Here is a 17,854-nt window from a genome sequence, read left to right on the forward strand (position 1 = left end):
TTGCCGATCCCTCCTAAATATCATATACCCCGGGATGTTAAGTTCCCAGGCTTGCCCACCCTTCAGCCATGTTTCTGTAATCCCAATCAAATCATATTTGTTTATCGCAATTTCCACAGCTAATTAATCTACCTTGTTCCGAATGCTTCTTGCATTAAGATATAAAGCCTTCAGATTTGCTTTTTTCACCCTCCTTGCTCTTTCTGATTTTTTACTTTCGCTGCCTAACCTAACTTTTCCTGTTTTATCTTTTCTGTCCTTTGCCGTATCATACAGGTTCCCACCCCCCTGCCAAATTAGTTTAAACCACACCCGACGGCTGCACCAAACCTAGCTGCCAATATATTGACCCCTTTTGGGTTTAGGTGTTACCCATCCTTCTTGTAGAGGTCATGCCTTCCCCAAAAAAGATCCCAATGATCCAAGAAGCCAAAACCCTGTCCTTTACACCAGCCCCTCAGCCACACATTCATTTTCCTTAACCTTCCATTTTTGTCCTCAGTTGCACTTGGCACAGGTAGCAAACCAGAGATCACCACCCTGGCTGTCCTATTTCTTAGCTCTCTGTAATCCTTTTTCAGTACTTTCTCCTTTTTATCTATGTCATTGTAATAACACAAGCATTGTTTTTTGCAATGTGCTGCCTGAAAACTTCTTAGACTGAGACTTTTTGCATTCCTCTGATTTTTTTCAAATCATTGCTGGATACATTCTGTGGTCTAATATTTGAATTGCCACTAACAACCAGATATGTGAGTTTTAATCTCGTATAGTGTGGTTATATCAGGGCTGTTAATGGCACACAATTGAACCTTCAACTGTTGGCTCTTGGTCTTTGCTTTCATAATGCAAGTTTGCACGTTTTAAGGTGAGATATTGCACCTATGAATCTGCCACCAACAAAGACCAATTTGATTTTGAATTTTATATTTTCATATCTTGGATGGCATGTCTCATAATCAAATCTATTTCTTCCCATGGGCAGTGAGAATGCTGAATGGCCAAAGGAACTGCTCACACTAACCATCTGAGTCTCTCATTTGTGAAAAAAACCAAAATTTATCTATTTATTTTTATAGATTATAATACTTGTCTTGCATATGTATTACTTGCCCAAAGGACCCCAAAACCCAGCAGCAATAGACATTCACCAAGATGTGTAGTTTTTTTTTAAACAAAAGTTGTTTTTAGTCAACTTTAAACATGAAAATAGAATCAAACTTTAACTTAGCTCTATATTTAACTAACTCAAATTAACCCCCTTCTAATTCTAAGCGCACATGTATGTAATGAGTGTGTAAATTTAAGAAAAGTTCTTTGGTTCACAGTTCAATCTCACTTCTCCTTCTTCCAAATTCTCTGGATGCAGGCAATTCTTATACTGTGCACAGAATTTAACATGTATAAAGTTCACCAGGCTTTGGTGGTCGAAAGGTAAATGTTTACCGCTCAGGAAGGTTCTTGTAGGGTTTGCAGAGAGAGATTTGTTATTCCAGGATTTCCACAACTGAGGTACCACCATTAGTCACCTCAAGATCTCGCTGATTAAACTTGCCCCATCAGGGTTTTCCAGATGGTAACCTTTTTCTTTCAGGCCCCCACAGAGTTCCTTTCTGTTCCGCTTATTCCAAGAGAAACATCAGACAGATAGCACTTCCAGCCATCCACTGTTCTGGAGCTTTCTGTTTCAAACCAGCTTCCTGGCTGCTTATGCTTTATACATATGCTTTCAGTGTCACACAGAATAGCTGAGAGGGCTTCTTGACATTGGTCTCATCTCTCTCTCCCCAACTGAGACTGCCCAGAAGCCTATGTGACTCTCTCCCTTGCCAAAACCCCCACCCTCTTCAGCAAACACAGGAGTTCTCCCCCTTGGTCAAGCTGTTGTCTTCGGTAAACAACAGTGACCCTTCTGTGAGCACCCTGTAGAAAGGTCAGAAGCCTTGTAGTTATTCAACCATCCAGCCTGTCTCCAATTCCAAACAATGGTCTATTCATTTTATAACATCATTTCAATTAGCACCTACTTGTGAAATGTGCATAAAAGTCTCCAAAGATCCTGCAAGGATGTCATAGTTAAATGTGGAGAGTTCAATTCTCCATCTGGCCATTTTGTCGTTTTTTATCTTACCTCGCTGGGTGTTGCTGAACATGAAGGAGACCGCGCATAGATCAGTCAGCAGTGTAAAGTGCCTCCCAGCGAGGTAATGTCTCCAACGACGCACCGCTTCAACTATGGCCTGGGCCTCCTTCTCGACCGAGGAGTGTCTACTCTATGGACTCTGGAGGATTCTGGAGAAGAAGGCTACAGGCCGACCGGCCTGGTTCAAGTTGGCTGCTAGGGCAAAATCGGATGCATCGCTCTCAACTTGAAATGGGACAGACTCATCGATCGCGTGCAGCGTTGCAGTGGCGATGTCGGATTTGATTCGATTGAAAGCTGCTCTGGCTCGGTTGAGAGGGGAAAGGAGGTGGTCTTGATAAGAGGATGCGCCTTGTCGGCGTAGTGTGGAACCCATTAGGCGTAATATGAGAAAAAGCCCAGGCAGCGTTTGAGTGCTTTCTGGGTATGGGGATTGGGGGGGGGGGGGTAAGTCCATTAGGGGACGCATGCGGTCAGGATCTGGCATCACTACCCCTTTCTCCACCATGCAACCTAGAATCGCAAGTCGTGTGGTGCGGAAGACACACTTGTCAAAATTGTAGGTCATGTTCAGCCGACCGGCAGTTTGAAGAAATTTGTCTAGGTTGGCGTCGTGGTCCTGCGCGTCGTGGCCGCAGATGGTGACATTGTCCAGATACGGGAAGGTAGCGGTTAGCCCGTTCTGGTCCACCATCCAGTCCATTTCCCGCTGGAAGACCGCGACACCATTCGTGACCCCAAATGGTACCCTGAGAAATTGATACAGCCGCCCATTCGCTTCGAAGGCCGTGAATGGTCGGTCCTCACAGCGGATCGAGAGCTGGTGGTAGGCCAAATGTAGGTCAGTGGTGGAGAATATGCGGTATTGGGCGATCTGGTTCACCACATCCGTGATGCGTGGCAGGGGGTACCCATCCAGGAGCGTGAAGCAGTTAATGGTCTGGCGATAGTCGACCACCATCCGTAGCTTTTCCCCGTTCTTGATAACTACCATCTGGGCTCTCCAGGGACTTGAACTGGGTTCGATTATGCCCTCATTGTGGATGTTCTCGTAGACTCTCAAGGACACCATAGACAGCAATGCTGTTAGACGCTGATTATCCTCCTCCACCTCAATGAGCCTTAGGAAGTTTTCAAAGTTCATCGCTTCCACCAGCGTTGTCTCCGCTCCATCCTCAACATTCATTGGAGTGACTTCATCACCAACATCGAAGTACTCGAGATGGCAGAGGCCGACAGCATCGAATCCACGCTGCTGAAGATCCAACTGCGCTGGGTAGGTCACGTCTCCAGAATGGAGGACCATCGCCTTCCCAAGATCGTGTTATATGGCGAGCTCTCCACTGGCCACCGAGACAGAGGTGCACCAAAGAAGAGGTACAAGGACTGCCTAAAGAAATCTCTTGGTGCCTGCCACATTGACCACCGCCAGTGGACTGATATCGCCTCAAACCGTGCATCTTGGCGCCTCACAGTTCGGCGGGCAGCAACCTCCTTTGAAGAAGACCGCAGAGCCCACCTCACTAACAAAAGACAAAGGAGGAAAAACCCAACACCCAACCCCAACCAACCAATTTTCCCTTGCAACCACTGCAACCGTGTCTGCCTATCCCGCATCGGACTTGTCAGCCACAAACGAGCCTGCAGCTGACGTGGACATTACCCCTCCATTAATCTTCGTCCGTGAAGCCAAGCCTAAGAATATATGTAACCTACTCTAATTTTACCAAATTCCTCCCAATAGTTATCCATTACAATATGTATCCTGTCTGGTTGTGTATTTGCATGTTTTTGCACTGAGGAGCAGAGAATGCTTTTCGATGGGTTGTACTTGTACAGTCAGATGACAATAAACTTGACTATTGCACTGCTCTAAATGCTGGGCCAAGTCTTTGTAAGATAATTTGCCTGAATCGTTTGGGTAGAAAAATAATTTGTATCTTGCAAACCCTCTGTGTTTTATGAACAGCACAATTGTTCTCCATTGACAAACAGATAAACACTTGAAAATTGAGCATTTAAAGGATTCAGTGTTTCTTACCCAAGTCAACTCATTGGGGCAACAGTTAACAAGCACCATTGCCTTGGTCTATCTTTGATATGGGGTACTGGTGAACAATTTATATTGGCGGGAAAAGAAACAAGTTTCAATGTACAGATGCAATGACCGTCTTACTTGCTGTAATGTGCTAGGCACATAAAGCGCAACAAGCTTAACAGCACATGAGAGGAAAAAAAACAAAGATAATATAAAAAGAAGAGGAAAATAGATAATAAATAAATAATAAACAAATAATATATAAGAATCAATGATTATTATGTATTAAATATTAGATATTAGACTGATGGAATATAGGAATATAGGACAGCACAACATTATAGGCTGTACTGTTCTATATTCTAAATATTCACAATTTATAGTGGTGAAAAAGATGGACTGTTAGTAGTGCAAACAGAACTTTGGTGGTCTTTAATTAGTGTTGTAATTAGTGCAGGGTGATTCTTCAGCCAGATATCTGTTGCAAAGGAGCTATTCTTGAATTTGGAGGTGCCAGATATCAGGCTTCTGTATCTTCTTGCCCCCCCCAAAAGATGATATCGATAAGAGAGTATGGGCAGGATGAAAGGGGCCTTTTATGTTTATAGTCTTCTTGAGATAGTGCTTTGCAAAGATCTCTTCAATGACCAGAAGTTCAGTGCCTGTGATTTTCAGATGCAGGGTGATGGAAAGAAAAATGCCAAACAGCTCAGTTTCTAGTTTGTGGACTTTTTCTAATCAACTAATTGCCTTTAGAATAGAAATGTAAGTGCCCTATTATCAGGTTTGCAATTGAAACATGAGCCAAAATCTTAATTTTTTTTGGTTAATGATTTTAAAGCGGTGGTTTTCAAATTTTTTTCTTTCCACCCACATACTACCTTAAGTAATTCCTTTGCCATAGGTGTTCTGTAATTAGTAAGGGATTATTTAAGGTGGTATGTGAGTGGGGGGGAAAAGGTTGAGAGCCACTGCTCTAGACCCAATTGTTAATGAAATCTTTTGCTTGAGAAAAAGTGTAACTCATTTGGAGTTTTGAAACTCTGCACATAATGAGTCAATTAGGGACGATTACAACAGTGGTTTTCAAACTTTTTCTTTCCACTCACATGCAACCTGAAGTAATCCCTTACTAATCACAGAGCACCTATGGCATAGGGATTACTTCAAGGGCTTCAAATGAGCAGTTTATACTGATGACCATTTTGATTTCATCTTCATGATAGCTTACAGATTTGGCCCTTCCCATAGATTAATGGGTAACCGCATATACATATCGGATTCGATCTCTTAAGCTTTTTTTGGGGCGAGGGGGGTAAAATAGCTATGTCAGAATTCCACCTGCACGGTGCCATAAATGTATAATAATGAAATTATTTCTGTATTGTAAAATTACTTACTATCTCCTGTTTATTTTAATGCATTTATTCAAAGGTTGAACCAATAATTCAGAAAGGGCATGAACATTTGGTCCATCATATTCTCCTTTATCAGTGCCACAGCAGCTTGAATGATAGTACCCTTGACATTGGACATGAATGCTACCATTCCAATATGCCAGACAATTTTTTAAACTGTGAAAGTATCATTATAGCATGGGCAATTGGAGGAAAGGTAGGTCCTGATTATTATTAAATGCTTATTTATTTAATTGCATATTCTTTATATCTGTACAACATTTCATATTTATTTAAAATTGCTTCTTTATGACAAAAAATATTTTTGTTAATTTTCACAAGTTTTAATAAAAATACAGATACACTGTGTGGTGCAGCAAGCAAACACAAAACTCAGCAAAGACTGTACAACAGGCTTTAATCCATTAAAAGCCTGTACACCAATTTACATCCTAATGGTTCCACGAGTGACTGGCCCAGGAGGGGCCAGCTCAGGTTTATATTCAGGTCGGTTGATTGACGGCTGGCCAGGTGGAGTCAGCCCCTTAGGTGGTCTTCTTGCAGGAACAGAGGTCATCCCCTGCAGTGGGCTGATGGTCATATCACCACACACTGAAATATAGAAATAATCTCTGTTACACAAAAAAAAGGCAACTTGATTTCTTGCAGGTCTGAAGTGACCTCATTTACCTCTGCTCATAACTTGCGAATGGTCTTTGAGCTCTTCTAGACACTGGAGACTGATCTAAAGAATCCCTACTTCTCCCTTCTATTAAAGTCCAAAACCTCCCTTCTGTCAAGCTACAGCAATAGTACTAAGAAATGAAAAGAGATTTCTCCATCCAAACATTGACCCAATGACCTTTTTTTAACAAGGGAATGCTACAAACCCTCCATTGTCATAGCAAAACCAACATCTCAACTATTTTAACTTGATGAGTTCTCAGGATATAATTGGTTCAAATAGGAAAACTGAACACTGTATGTTCTGATTAGGAAACGTAATAAAGCAAATCCTAACAATAAAAGCTTCCTGTTTTTAATATTGTTCATTCTGGGCCCAGGTTTTTCACACAACTTGTTCATTATTTTATCAGAAAATTGATAAACCATAACAAAAAGGATGAAATGTACAATCATTTAAAAATTACATTCAGCTTTCCATCTTACAGATTTACATCCCTGAAGGTAAAACAGTATATTTCATGGTAATAGCATATCAAATAAGGGCTTACTCATTCTCTTATCTACTGTTTTGTATTTAACTCTATTTGGATTATATATATATTTTTTTTTTAAACTTTATTTAAAATTTTATGACATGAATAAAATAAAAATTACATTTAAAGAAATAATAACAAGTAAGATAATAAAAATTAGAATACTACATCATTAAACTACACAAATTAACCCCCCCAATAATTATAACACAACATTAATCATCTAATTTAAAATTAGTCCAACCCTCCCCCCCAAATAAAGAGTGAAGAATTAATTAACAATGTTGTAAATAAAATAGAAAAAAACCCACTTACAAAAAAAAGGATAAAACTTAACAACAAAAAAAATTACTAACAACAAAAAAAAATCAATACTAATTTTCCGATTAAACATATATTTAAATCAAACATAATACATGTATTTAACAAATGAAATCCACTTTAAAACTAAGTTCAAATATTAAAATCATATATCAACCACATATCTGTTATACAAAAAATCATAATTAATAATACATAAATACAGAATTTCCATTAATACCAAGTTTCCTTTATAATTCATCGAGAGAACAAAAACATCCCTTAGAAAAACAATCAGATAAACTTTTTATTCCCTTCCCCTCCCCTTATATAAAAAAGAAAAAAAAAGAAAAAAAGTTCAAACTCTTATAAAATTCTCCATATTCTTCATTTATAACATCTTCAAAATTCTCTATCGAAATCAACTTAATTTTATTAAACTCTTCTCCCTCAATGTATTTGTACTTAATTTTCTTCTTTTTCTTCTTATCACCTTTCCCCTCATCTTCCTCTTCATCTAATTCAACATCCTCAATTTTTGACTTATTATCTTCTGTGACATCATCCTCTTAAAAAAGAAAGAAAAAGAGAAACCCCCCCCAAAAAAGAGAAAAAAAAGGAGAGAAAAAAAACTCCTAATTCCAGAAAACAAAAAGAGTTAAAAAAAAATATTTATTTAAAAAAAATAATTTAAAAAAACCCTTCACTTCTTAACCCAAAAATTAAAAAGAAAAAAAAACAGGTCGGAGGTCACAACTACCTCCTCCTGTTTAAGCCGCCCAAAGCGGTAACTTCCCCCAAAATATTGGGTGTGAGATAACTCACAGGTAGCTGATGACTTCTGGAAACTAGTGCCCACCCAGTTCCCTCTTCCAACTCCCATTTCATTAAACTATCATCATTATTTAAACTATTTAAACTCTTCTCAAAAAAAAAAGATAAAAGATTTATTTTTTTAAATCAACGTTACCACTTTGGTCACCATTGCTTCCATTTCTTTTAAAAATCTGGATCCCACCTTACATCTCTACTCTCTTTGGAGACCTTGAAGGACTACATTGTTCCTGAAACTACATGATTGGTAGAGACTGAGCAAAGTCCATAACCTCTTTAGGATTGTCAAAGAAATTTGGCTAATTCATCCTAAAAAATCTTCAGTACCGCAGAATACCTAAATGTTGCCTTATGTTTTTTTTTCCACAACCGTTCTTTCACAGAATTAAATTCGTGTCGTTGAAACATAATTTCTTGACTCAAATCTTGATAGAAGAAAACAGGATTATTCTGAACCATCAAAGGAGATCTATTTTGCTGGGCATTTCTAGTAACCGTACGTAAAATTGTCTCTCTGTCACAATAGTTCAAACAACGGATCAAAACAGATCTTGGATTCTGCCCTGAAAAAGATTTTCTTCTTAAAACTCTATAAGCACGTTCCAGTATTAAACCTTCTGGGAATTTATCCTGTCCTAACATTCGTGGAATCCATTCAGTAAAAAATTTTCTTAGATCTGGTCCTTCTATGCCTTCTGGCAAATCAACAATTTTCACGTTATTCTGTCTAGATTGATTCTCCAAATAATCAACCTTTTTTGCTAAATTTTAATTTTGGATCTGCAATGTTTCAATTATTCTATTTTCATCTTGCAGTTGAGCAGTTGATCCTGTGCATCGACTAAACCTTGATCACACATTTCAAATCTTTCAGTGGTTTCAAGCTTAAAAGCTCCATTAATGACTTCCGCCATCGCATTAATCTTGGAAATAAACAGGTTCACAAAATTAGCTAAGTGACTCGATACAGAATATATCTTATCTTCAAGATCCTTAACAGACATTTCAACAGAAATAGATTCAGGTATAATGGGGTTTTGCTGTTCCTTAGAGACCATGGGATCTTCTGTCCCTTCCCTTAATTTAGTATCTTTTCTAGCAGTTTGACTTCGTATAAAAATCCCTCTCAAAGTCCCCCCAGCAATGCCAGGAGACTGAAGATCAGAGTTATCTTTAAGCCAAATCTCTTTAATCATCTTCACTGAATCGATGTCTGGAAAAACCGTTGTAATTGAAGATGCATTTTACAGCGCCACCACTGTATCAGTCAAATGACAGCTCTTTAACTCTCCAGCTGGTGGCGCCCCAGCTGATTCAACTGTTAAAGATTGAGTAACAGCACTCACAGTGGCCGTTGTGTGAAATACTGGCACCCGTCCAGCTCCTTGGTCCGAAAGCTGTTGAATGCTTAAAACAGAGCTTCAATGCCGAACTCTGCACGTCCTCCTCTGGATCCATTCTACGCTGAGTCCTGGCTTCTTGTAAACAAGTAGGCTCAGACAATTTCGGAAAATGTAGTTTTTTAACAGTCTGTTGATGTTTTCTTTTACCTTTTGTTTTGCATATAAACCATTAGGCACTAATCCAACACCTCTTATTATTTATAAACTTTTAAAAGAACTTTAACGGGCACTTAAAGACAAAACAATAAATCAGAGTCAGGAGAGGTCTGGAAGGCACATCTGTTCCCTACGCCATCTTGCCACGCCCCCCCTTGGATTATATTTCACACTAGTAAGCAAGTCTACTTGTCTGTCAAATCTATGTCATCTTTCAGGGAAATCCCATCAATCCCATTCCCTGAGGATAACAGGAAAATAATGTATTCTTTCTCAATTCCATTATTCCTCCTTCTTAGTCCTATACCCTCCTACAATAGAAATGCTTTACAGTAACTAATTAGTTTATCAATTAGGAGAAAACCTACATGCACTTTGTGTCTAACATGGTGGACAAATGTGGTGTATAACCAAAGATATTAAAGTTTTTATTGAATCCTTACAATACAAAAGAAGTGTTTTTACATTCATTATTGAGATGAGTATTAGATGTAGAGGAATAAATTCTGATATCACAGTACCTCGATGCATTTGCCTAAGTGTATGCAAGATTTTGTCCTTGGGTGGTTTGTTGTATTATACATTGGCAATTTCACAGTGCGAGAGAAGTTATCTAATTTCTCTGCAATGTTCAACCCAAATTATGTTAAATCATTTGTAAGTGGCTTCAGCGTGATGCAAACTGACTTCTAGAAATATATCGTTACGTTTATATACAATCATACTGTCCACCACAAAGGAAGCGCAAGTTGTAGATTTTTTTTTCTCTTGTCTAATAATCACAGGGATTTTCCTTTCCTCCTAATGTTGGGCTTTCACTTGGAACATCAGATGATCCCAAATATGTGATGATGGAAGTGCATTATGATAACCCAAGCTTTCAGGAAGGTAGGAGCATTTCCTCCCCAGTAAAAGTCTGTCTGAGTTGTGTGGTTTAATATTGCATAGATAAAATAATTTCTAAGTCTTGTGGACCTTATTACATACTTGTCTCCAAATTAAAATAGATTTCAACTACTACAATAGCATTCTGAATTACTATTTATGATTGGAGGTATTAAATGTTTTGTACATTTTATGGTGGAAAATATCTATTGAAATATCCATAGTATTCATTAAAAGGTTTACACAGGTTAAAGTTATTACATTTGATAAGCAATACGAAGTCCATTTTTACCCAATTCAGGTAGCATTGAATTTAAAATACTGAAAAATAATACCAGAAATACAAAGAGTTTAGTATGCACATTTATTTACAGATTTGTTTTATTGAATATAAAGGCCAAAGCTGGTTGTACTCCAACTCAAATATTTGTATAATTCAATACAAGTTTGATTCAATTTCTGAAATTTGAAGCCAAAGCCAGAGTCTAAAAACAAACATATGCCACAAAACGACCTGTCACATTAACAACCAGTCATCAGTTATGCATGTAAATACTAGGTACTCAAATGTATTGTATGCCAATGTAATTATAAAGTTATTAAAAACTGAATAAGCTGCCTTTAAGATTGAGATCAGAAATGAACTGGAGAAGGCTGCGAGTTGCTTGTAGAGGAGCAGCCTCTGGGTTGCTGTGTTTAACTATGATTATACACAGCAGAAGTTACTGCCATTTCTTGCTTTAGGGACAGTGAACCCTGATAATCTCATTGGCAGTGAAACTGCATCTCTTTCAGCTTCAAAAGGGAAAAAACGTTTTCAATATCTGCAAAATGATCACTTCTTTGCCACTGACAATAATAAAGGACACCTCAAAGAATCTAATCAAGTAAAAATATCCCAAAAATTTTGAATGTCATAAAACTTGCAAAATCCATATTTTCACCCCAACAGAATAGGAGTCTATTCTTAAAACAGAAATAAGAATGTTAAATACAAAGCAATTATTTCTAATAAAATTTCACATTTTCAGAGTAGATTCTTCAAGATATGAACATAGAATCAGTCAAACTACTGCTTACGCTAAATGACAGTACATTGGCTGTCCAATGGCGATGTTCCTATTTTGGTTAACTGAAAACAAACTCCATTCTTGTGTTCAAAATTAAGGTGTGGTTTGTCTGACATTACCCATAATCTGTTGAACCTTCTGTGGATCGTAACCTTTTGTGGCACCTTTAAGTTTTGGAAACTCGTAAGGAAGCAGCACAGAATGTGATCCTTTAGCCCAGAATTGTCTGTGTTGGTAGCCTTAAAAGAATTATATTATTAGTCTCATTTTCTGCTTTTGCTCCAAAGACCAACAACTTTTATCTTTTCAAATAGATACCAATTGTCTTTTTAAAGTTGCTAATAAATCTTTCAGTTGTGTGTTTCCCATCTTAGGTCAGAAAAGGAGGTGGTCTCAGGTTAACCCCCGCAACACCATTTATATGATCACGGCTAATCTTCTGCTCAATTCTATATTTGATCTGATCCCCATACCCCTTATTTCTCTGAATTCAGAAAATTATCCAGCTCCCCACCCCCTTCCCTCTGCATTCACAGAATGACCTCCTCCCCCTATCACCTCAGCTTTTTTTCTCTTCTTCACTTCTACCCTTAACCACCTATAACTGCTTGTTTGTTGGACTGTGCTCCCCCCCACCTTTTATTTTCAGCCACCTGCCTATTTTCTGCTCATAACTTGATGAAAAGCTCAGGCCTGAATCAATGGATATGTACCATTGCTACCTATTGGGTGGTTGACCGTTTGGAGTTTTGTGTGCCCGATGGAGATGTGGGGGGGCTGGTAGTCATGGTGGGGAGCTGGCTGATGGAGGACCTCCGTTTTCTTCAGGCCTACTTCCAGGCCAAACATTCTGGCAGTTTGGGAGCTGCTGAGTTTCTCCAGTAATTTTGTGCATTGCTGCACAATCACCACGTCTGCAAACTCTCCTGTTTAACTCTTCTTCGAAAGCCTCATGTATCATCTGCCCAGCTTTGATTCAAATACACATTAACTACGAGTATTTGGCAAAATAGCAGTGCCATCAGAGCAACTGCTACACCTGCGCTGTTGGTGCGGCCCCGCAGAGAGGGGGAGAAGAGTCACCACGCTCCTCTGCAGGGTTCTACTGCCCAGTCTAAATAATGATGACTTAGTACGGGCCTTCAACAGCCTGTTAAAGGAGGAAGCAGTGTTTTATTTTAAAAATCCTGCGACTAGAGGATATGGTCCAAAGTTGGTGGTGCCTGTTCTGGCAGCACCCTCAAGGAGAAGCATAGGTCGTGCGGAGGGCACCAGACAATGGGGAGAATACCTCCTGTTTGAGAAGAATCAGGAGGAAATGACTCTACAGAGTATGACCATGGTGGCAGATGAGTCAGGGGCCCTGGGGCCGCTGGTGACTTGAGGCAAGGGACCCATACAGGCTGCTGATGACGTAGTCAAAGGACTCACACCAGGTGTGGACTACTGGAGACTGGCTCAAGATTGGCAAAAGAGGCACCAGGTATCGGAATCGGGATACAGGAGGGTGTCAAGGGCAGAAAGGGGCTCCCAAGGAGCCTTGAGTGCTGAAGGCTTCCTGATCACGTTGCAGATTTGCATCTGGAGCTCGAGTTGATGGTAGTTTGGACTGAAGTCTGTGTGGCTGCAGAAGCTACAGGAACAATGGATACAAATTCATGAATACTCAGTGTCTCTAAAGGGACTCTCTTACTTCTCTTTATCCTACTACAAGGGGGAGTCAGGTAATTTCTACTGATGGCAAATCTTTGTCTGTCTTACGGCAGACAAAAAACAAATTTCATGTAATAATACATCTGTTTTATTACAGTAAAATAATCTTTAAAAATATTTATTATCTTTTTTATATTCATTGTCTCTTTTTAATTCAATTATGTATATAATTGTAGTTGTTTTTGTATTTTTTTTAATGTTCCAGTTCAACTGCAGCAAGTAAGAATTTTGGTTCATTTGTATAATGTATATGACAAGAAACTCTTTACCATTAATATAGCCTGATCCTTTTTAATTATATTATATTTATTATATTTGAAATTATATTTGTTTTTTTTTCCCTGACCAAATACTCTAAACCCTGTTTCCATACCTCTTCCTTCACTTACTCTACCTTGGGCCAAAGGACTGGGTTGAGCTTCATTTCCTCCTTCTTGGTCGAAAAACCTACAGATAATCTTCTAAGATTCCTTTCTTCCCTTTACACTTTATCATGTAAATCAAAATTGAAGTTTTTACCCATGACATTTGACATGAAACTTTGCTTCTCGGGTCTGCTGTAAAATCCCAGCACTATATCAACTCCTCTATTGTTCATTTTCAACCAAATACATGATGCCTTTTGTTACGAGTCCAGAGGACCCCAAAACCCAGCAGCAATAGAAATTCACCAAGGCAAATGGTTACTTAAATAAAAGTTGCTTTTAATTATTTTAAACAGAAAAACAGGATCAAACTTTAACTTATTACTATTAACTTAACCTGACTTAATCCCTTTCTAATTCTAAGTGCATGTGTATGTAATATGTTCAGGAAAGTTATTTGATTCACAGTCCAATCTCACTTCTTACTCCTCCAAGTTCACTGGTATCAGACAATTCTTAAACTGTGCACAGAATTTAACATTTATGAATTTTCACCAGGCTCTGGTGCTTAAAGGTAAATGGTTACTGCTCAGGAAGGTTCTCGTCGGTTTCAGAGAGAGATTTATTGGTCATTGGACACACACAAACTGATTTCCTCCAATCAGCCACTTCAGCATCTTGACAAAGAAACTTCCTCCATTGTAGGTTTTCCAAATGATAACCTCTTCTTCCAGGTCTCCACAGAGTTCCTCTTGTTTCTCTTATTTCAGGAGAAAAACTCTAGCCAGCCATTTCCTCTTGTAAGGACTGTAAGGGTTTTCAACATGCTGAACTCAAAACTCAAGTGGTTTCAACAAGCCTCAAAAGCTACTGCAGAACTCCGTTTTCTCTCTCTAAGAGAAATCCTGTTTGGTCTTTTTTTCTCTCTCTGATTGCAAAACCACATGACCTCTCTTAGAACAGCAAACCGCAACCAACAGATTGCTGGCACCAGAATCAGTTTCTGCCTAGGCATCTGTTGCTTTAAAGACAATAGTCCATTTACTCCACAGCATCAATCCAATTAACAACTACTTTTGAAGCCTCCATAGGCATTCTTCAAAGATTCTGCAGAGTCGCTCTGGACATGAAGTCTCTCTTTCAGCAAAGCGCTTGCATTTTATGAGATATCCTTTGTGAAGTGTAAGTATCTGTTTGTCAAATGACCTACACTAAACCCCCACAATCTATCACTTTTAAAGACATATTAATGTATAATTAATATGAACGCTCCATCCTCAACATCCATTGGAGCGCTCACACCCCTAACGTCGAGGTACTCGAGATGGCAGAGGTCGACAGCATCGAGTCCACGCTGCTGAAGATCCAGCTGCGCTGGATGGGTCACGTCTCCAGAATGGAGGACCATCGCCTTCCCAAGATCGTATTATATGGCGAGCTCTCCACTGGCCACCGTGACAGAGGTGCACCAAAGAAAAGGTACAAGGACTGCCTAAAGAAATCTCTTGGTGCCTGCCACATTGACCACCGCCAGTGGGCTGATAACGCCTCAAACCGTGCATCTTGGCGCCTCACAGTTTGGCGGGCAGCAGCCTCCTTTGAAGAAGACCGCAGAGCCCACCTCACTGACAAAAGGCAAAGGAGGAAAAACCCAACACCCAACCCCAACCAACCAATTTTCCCTTGCAACCGCTGCAATCGTGTCTGCCTGTCCCGCATCGGACTGGTCAGCCACAAACGAGCCTGCAGCTGACGTGGACTTTTTACCCCCTCCATAAATCTTCGTCCGCGAAGCCAAGCCAAAGACAGACAATGTATAATATAACCTGTAACACCTTGAATTCTTAAGTAAATCATTAGGAGTGGCATTTTTAATATCTTTCATCAGTGCTCCCTTTATACCATCCTCTCCCCATCTTTCTTTTCCTTCACTATCATTTCTGAATATGTTGTAACCAGAAATATTAAAATCCCAACCCAATCCTTGATTGAACCATTAGTCTTTATATCATTATTCCTTGAAGTTAATTGTAAATGCAAGTGATCAACCTTATTTATCATGATCCAATGCACAGGCACTTAAAACCTATCATAATCGGCTTTGCACTTTTAACCTTTGGATACTATTTTTTTTAAAACCACTCTCTTTTAATGCTGCTCTCGAATTCCTCAGCCCAGGCAGCATATGCTCTGAATTAGAGGAACTATATTTATAGTTTATAAAAACCTAAATGACTCATAACTTGGTCAAGCCTTCATTCATGTGTTTAGGCAAAGTGAATTCAAAGGATTGTCTTTATTGTGGGATTTATTACCCAAGAGGAAAATTGTCCATAAACCATAAGAAATAAACACTTCCGTTGACTTTATTGTCATTTATTTCTGTGTAAGGTTTTGGAACATTTTTTTAAAAAACATTCAATTAGTATATATTTTGGAGAAGGCATAATGTTGTGCGTTTGATTGTATGGACTCTGCATTGCGTTTTTTTAAAAAAATTAAAAATCGGTGACTAAATGAGCAGGCTCACTGGTTATTCGTGAATCTTGGAAACCTGATTCTCCTTGTGCTGGGTAAGAGAAGTTAGCATTTTGTTCCAATTACTCTTGGGCTTGCTTTCAGTGCTTTGACACACCGATTTTTCAGCCTCACTGGTATTTATTATTTTTTGACTGTGTATTAGGATCTGTATGCATGAAAACCTTAGATTGCATACATGGGCAGCACGGTTTGTGTAGCGGTTAGCGCAACATTATTACCTGTATTCAAATCTACCACTCTCTGTCAGGTGCTGGTACATTCTCCCCATGGCTGCGTGGGTTTTTCCTGGGTGCTCCAGTTTTCTCCCACCCTCCAAAATGTATGGGAGAGTAGAATAATTGGGTAGCCTGGGTTTAAATGGCCAGAGCCAGATTCTATCATGTGGTAAATATATATTTTTTAAAATACAATTTTGATAAAATATTTTGTCTTTCTTGATCCAAGTCAATGAATGTGTATGTGAATATGATACAGGAACCAACCATTTGTTCCTCAGAGCTTGACATTCAATTAAAATCATGGTAGTTTGATTGTAACCTCAACTCCACATCCTTTTGCCTCCTTGCTCATTCAGAATCTACTGAATTCTACAATAAAATATTCAAAAACTCTGCTTTGATCATTTCTTGGGGAAGGGAGTGAAAATAAAATCACCATGTTTCTGAAACAACCATTTTTCAATATTGACCCCTGGTTCTAGGTTTTTCCACAAGAAGAATATCCATTCTGTTTAGATCTACCTTGTCAATTATATCCAAACTTGCTCCACTATTCAATAAGATCATGGCTGATCTGGGCAAGGACTCAGCTCCACCAACCTGTCTTTAATTCCCCTGCTAGGGAAAAATCTAACTGTACTTTAAGTAAATTTAATGAGGTAGCCTCTATTGCTTTCTTGGGCAGAAAATTCACTGCTGTTTGGGAAAAGCAGTTCCTCCTCATCTCTGTATTTACTCCCTTGAATCTTGAGGCTATGACCCTCTAGTTCTAGTATCTAACCTCCCTGCCGCTACCTTTCATAATTTTTTCATGTTTCTATAAGATCCTCGCCTATCATTCTAAATTCCAGTGAGTATAATCCCAGGTGGTTGTACTTCTCCACAGACTAACACCCTCCTCTCTGGAATCAACCTGGTGAACCTCAGACACCATTTCTCAAGTAAGGAGACCAGTACTCCAGATGCGGCTGCATCTATACCCTATACACTTACAGCAGAACCAACCTGCTCTTAAATTCAATCTCTCTAATAATAGCCAACATCCCATGGCCTTCTTGATTACCTCTTACGTTTGCAGCAAATGTTTTGCGATTCATGCACAAGCACCCCCAAGTCCTTCTGCACAATGGCATGCTTCCTCTTTGCTGCATCCTTTTTTAAATAGTGGTGGACCAATCCGCTGGACCTGTCCAGAATTCAGAGAATTATGGTAAATTATTGCAAGCTCCTCTACTCTAACTTCTGATATTTCTTTCAGTATCTGGAATGCCTTGCATCACGATCTACTTTTAGATACACTAATTTGCCCATTACATCTTTAGTGAAAGCAATTGTATCAAGGTCCTCATCTTAATAATAACATCCTTCTTTGACATTTTAGATGTGTTTTCCACTGTGAAAACTGATATAAAATAGTAATTCAAGGCTGTGGTGATTTCTGTATTACCCAATATTAAATCCTCTTCATTCTCTACATCATTCATTTTCGCCATCGTTTTCTGCTTTAACATAATTGTTAAAAAAAAGTATTACCTGTTTTTATATTTTATTTTGGTTTACTTTCAGAACCT

General features: G+C 38.9%; 1 protein-coding gene across 4 annotated transcripts in view; it reads left to right on the forward strand.

Annotated features, from left to right (window-relative positions):
* moxd1 (monooxygenase, DBH-like 1) overlaps positions 1-17,854 on the forward strand; it is a 199,835-nt gene that overhangs the window by 152,439 nt on the left and 29,542 nt on the right. For all 4 annotated transcript variants that reach the window (XM_069887036.1, XM_069887035.1, XM_069887034.1 and 1 more), the window contains 2 exons: positions 5,616-5,795; positions 10,277-10,379. In XM_069887036.1, coding sequence (XP_069743137.1) covers positions 5,616-5,795; positions 10,277-10,379 — 283 coding nt within the window. The remainder of the gene's footprint in view (positions 1-5,615; positions 5,796-10,276; positions 10,380-17,854) is intronic.

This window comes from Narcine bancroftii, chromosome 6 (genome assembly GCF_036971445.1).
Source record: "Narcine bancroftii isolate sNarBan1 chromosome 6, sNarBan1.hap1, whole genome shotgun sequence".
NCBI lineage: Eukaryota > Metazoa > Chordata > Chondrichthyes > Torpediniformes > Narcinidae > Narcine > Narcine bancroftii.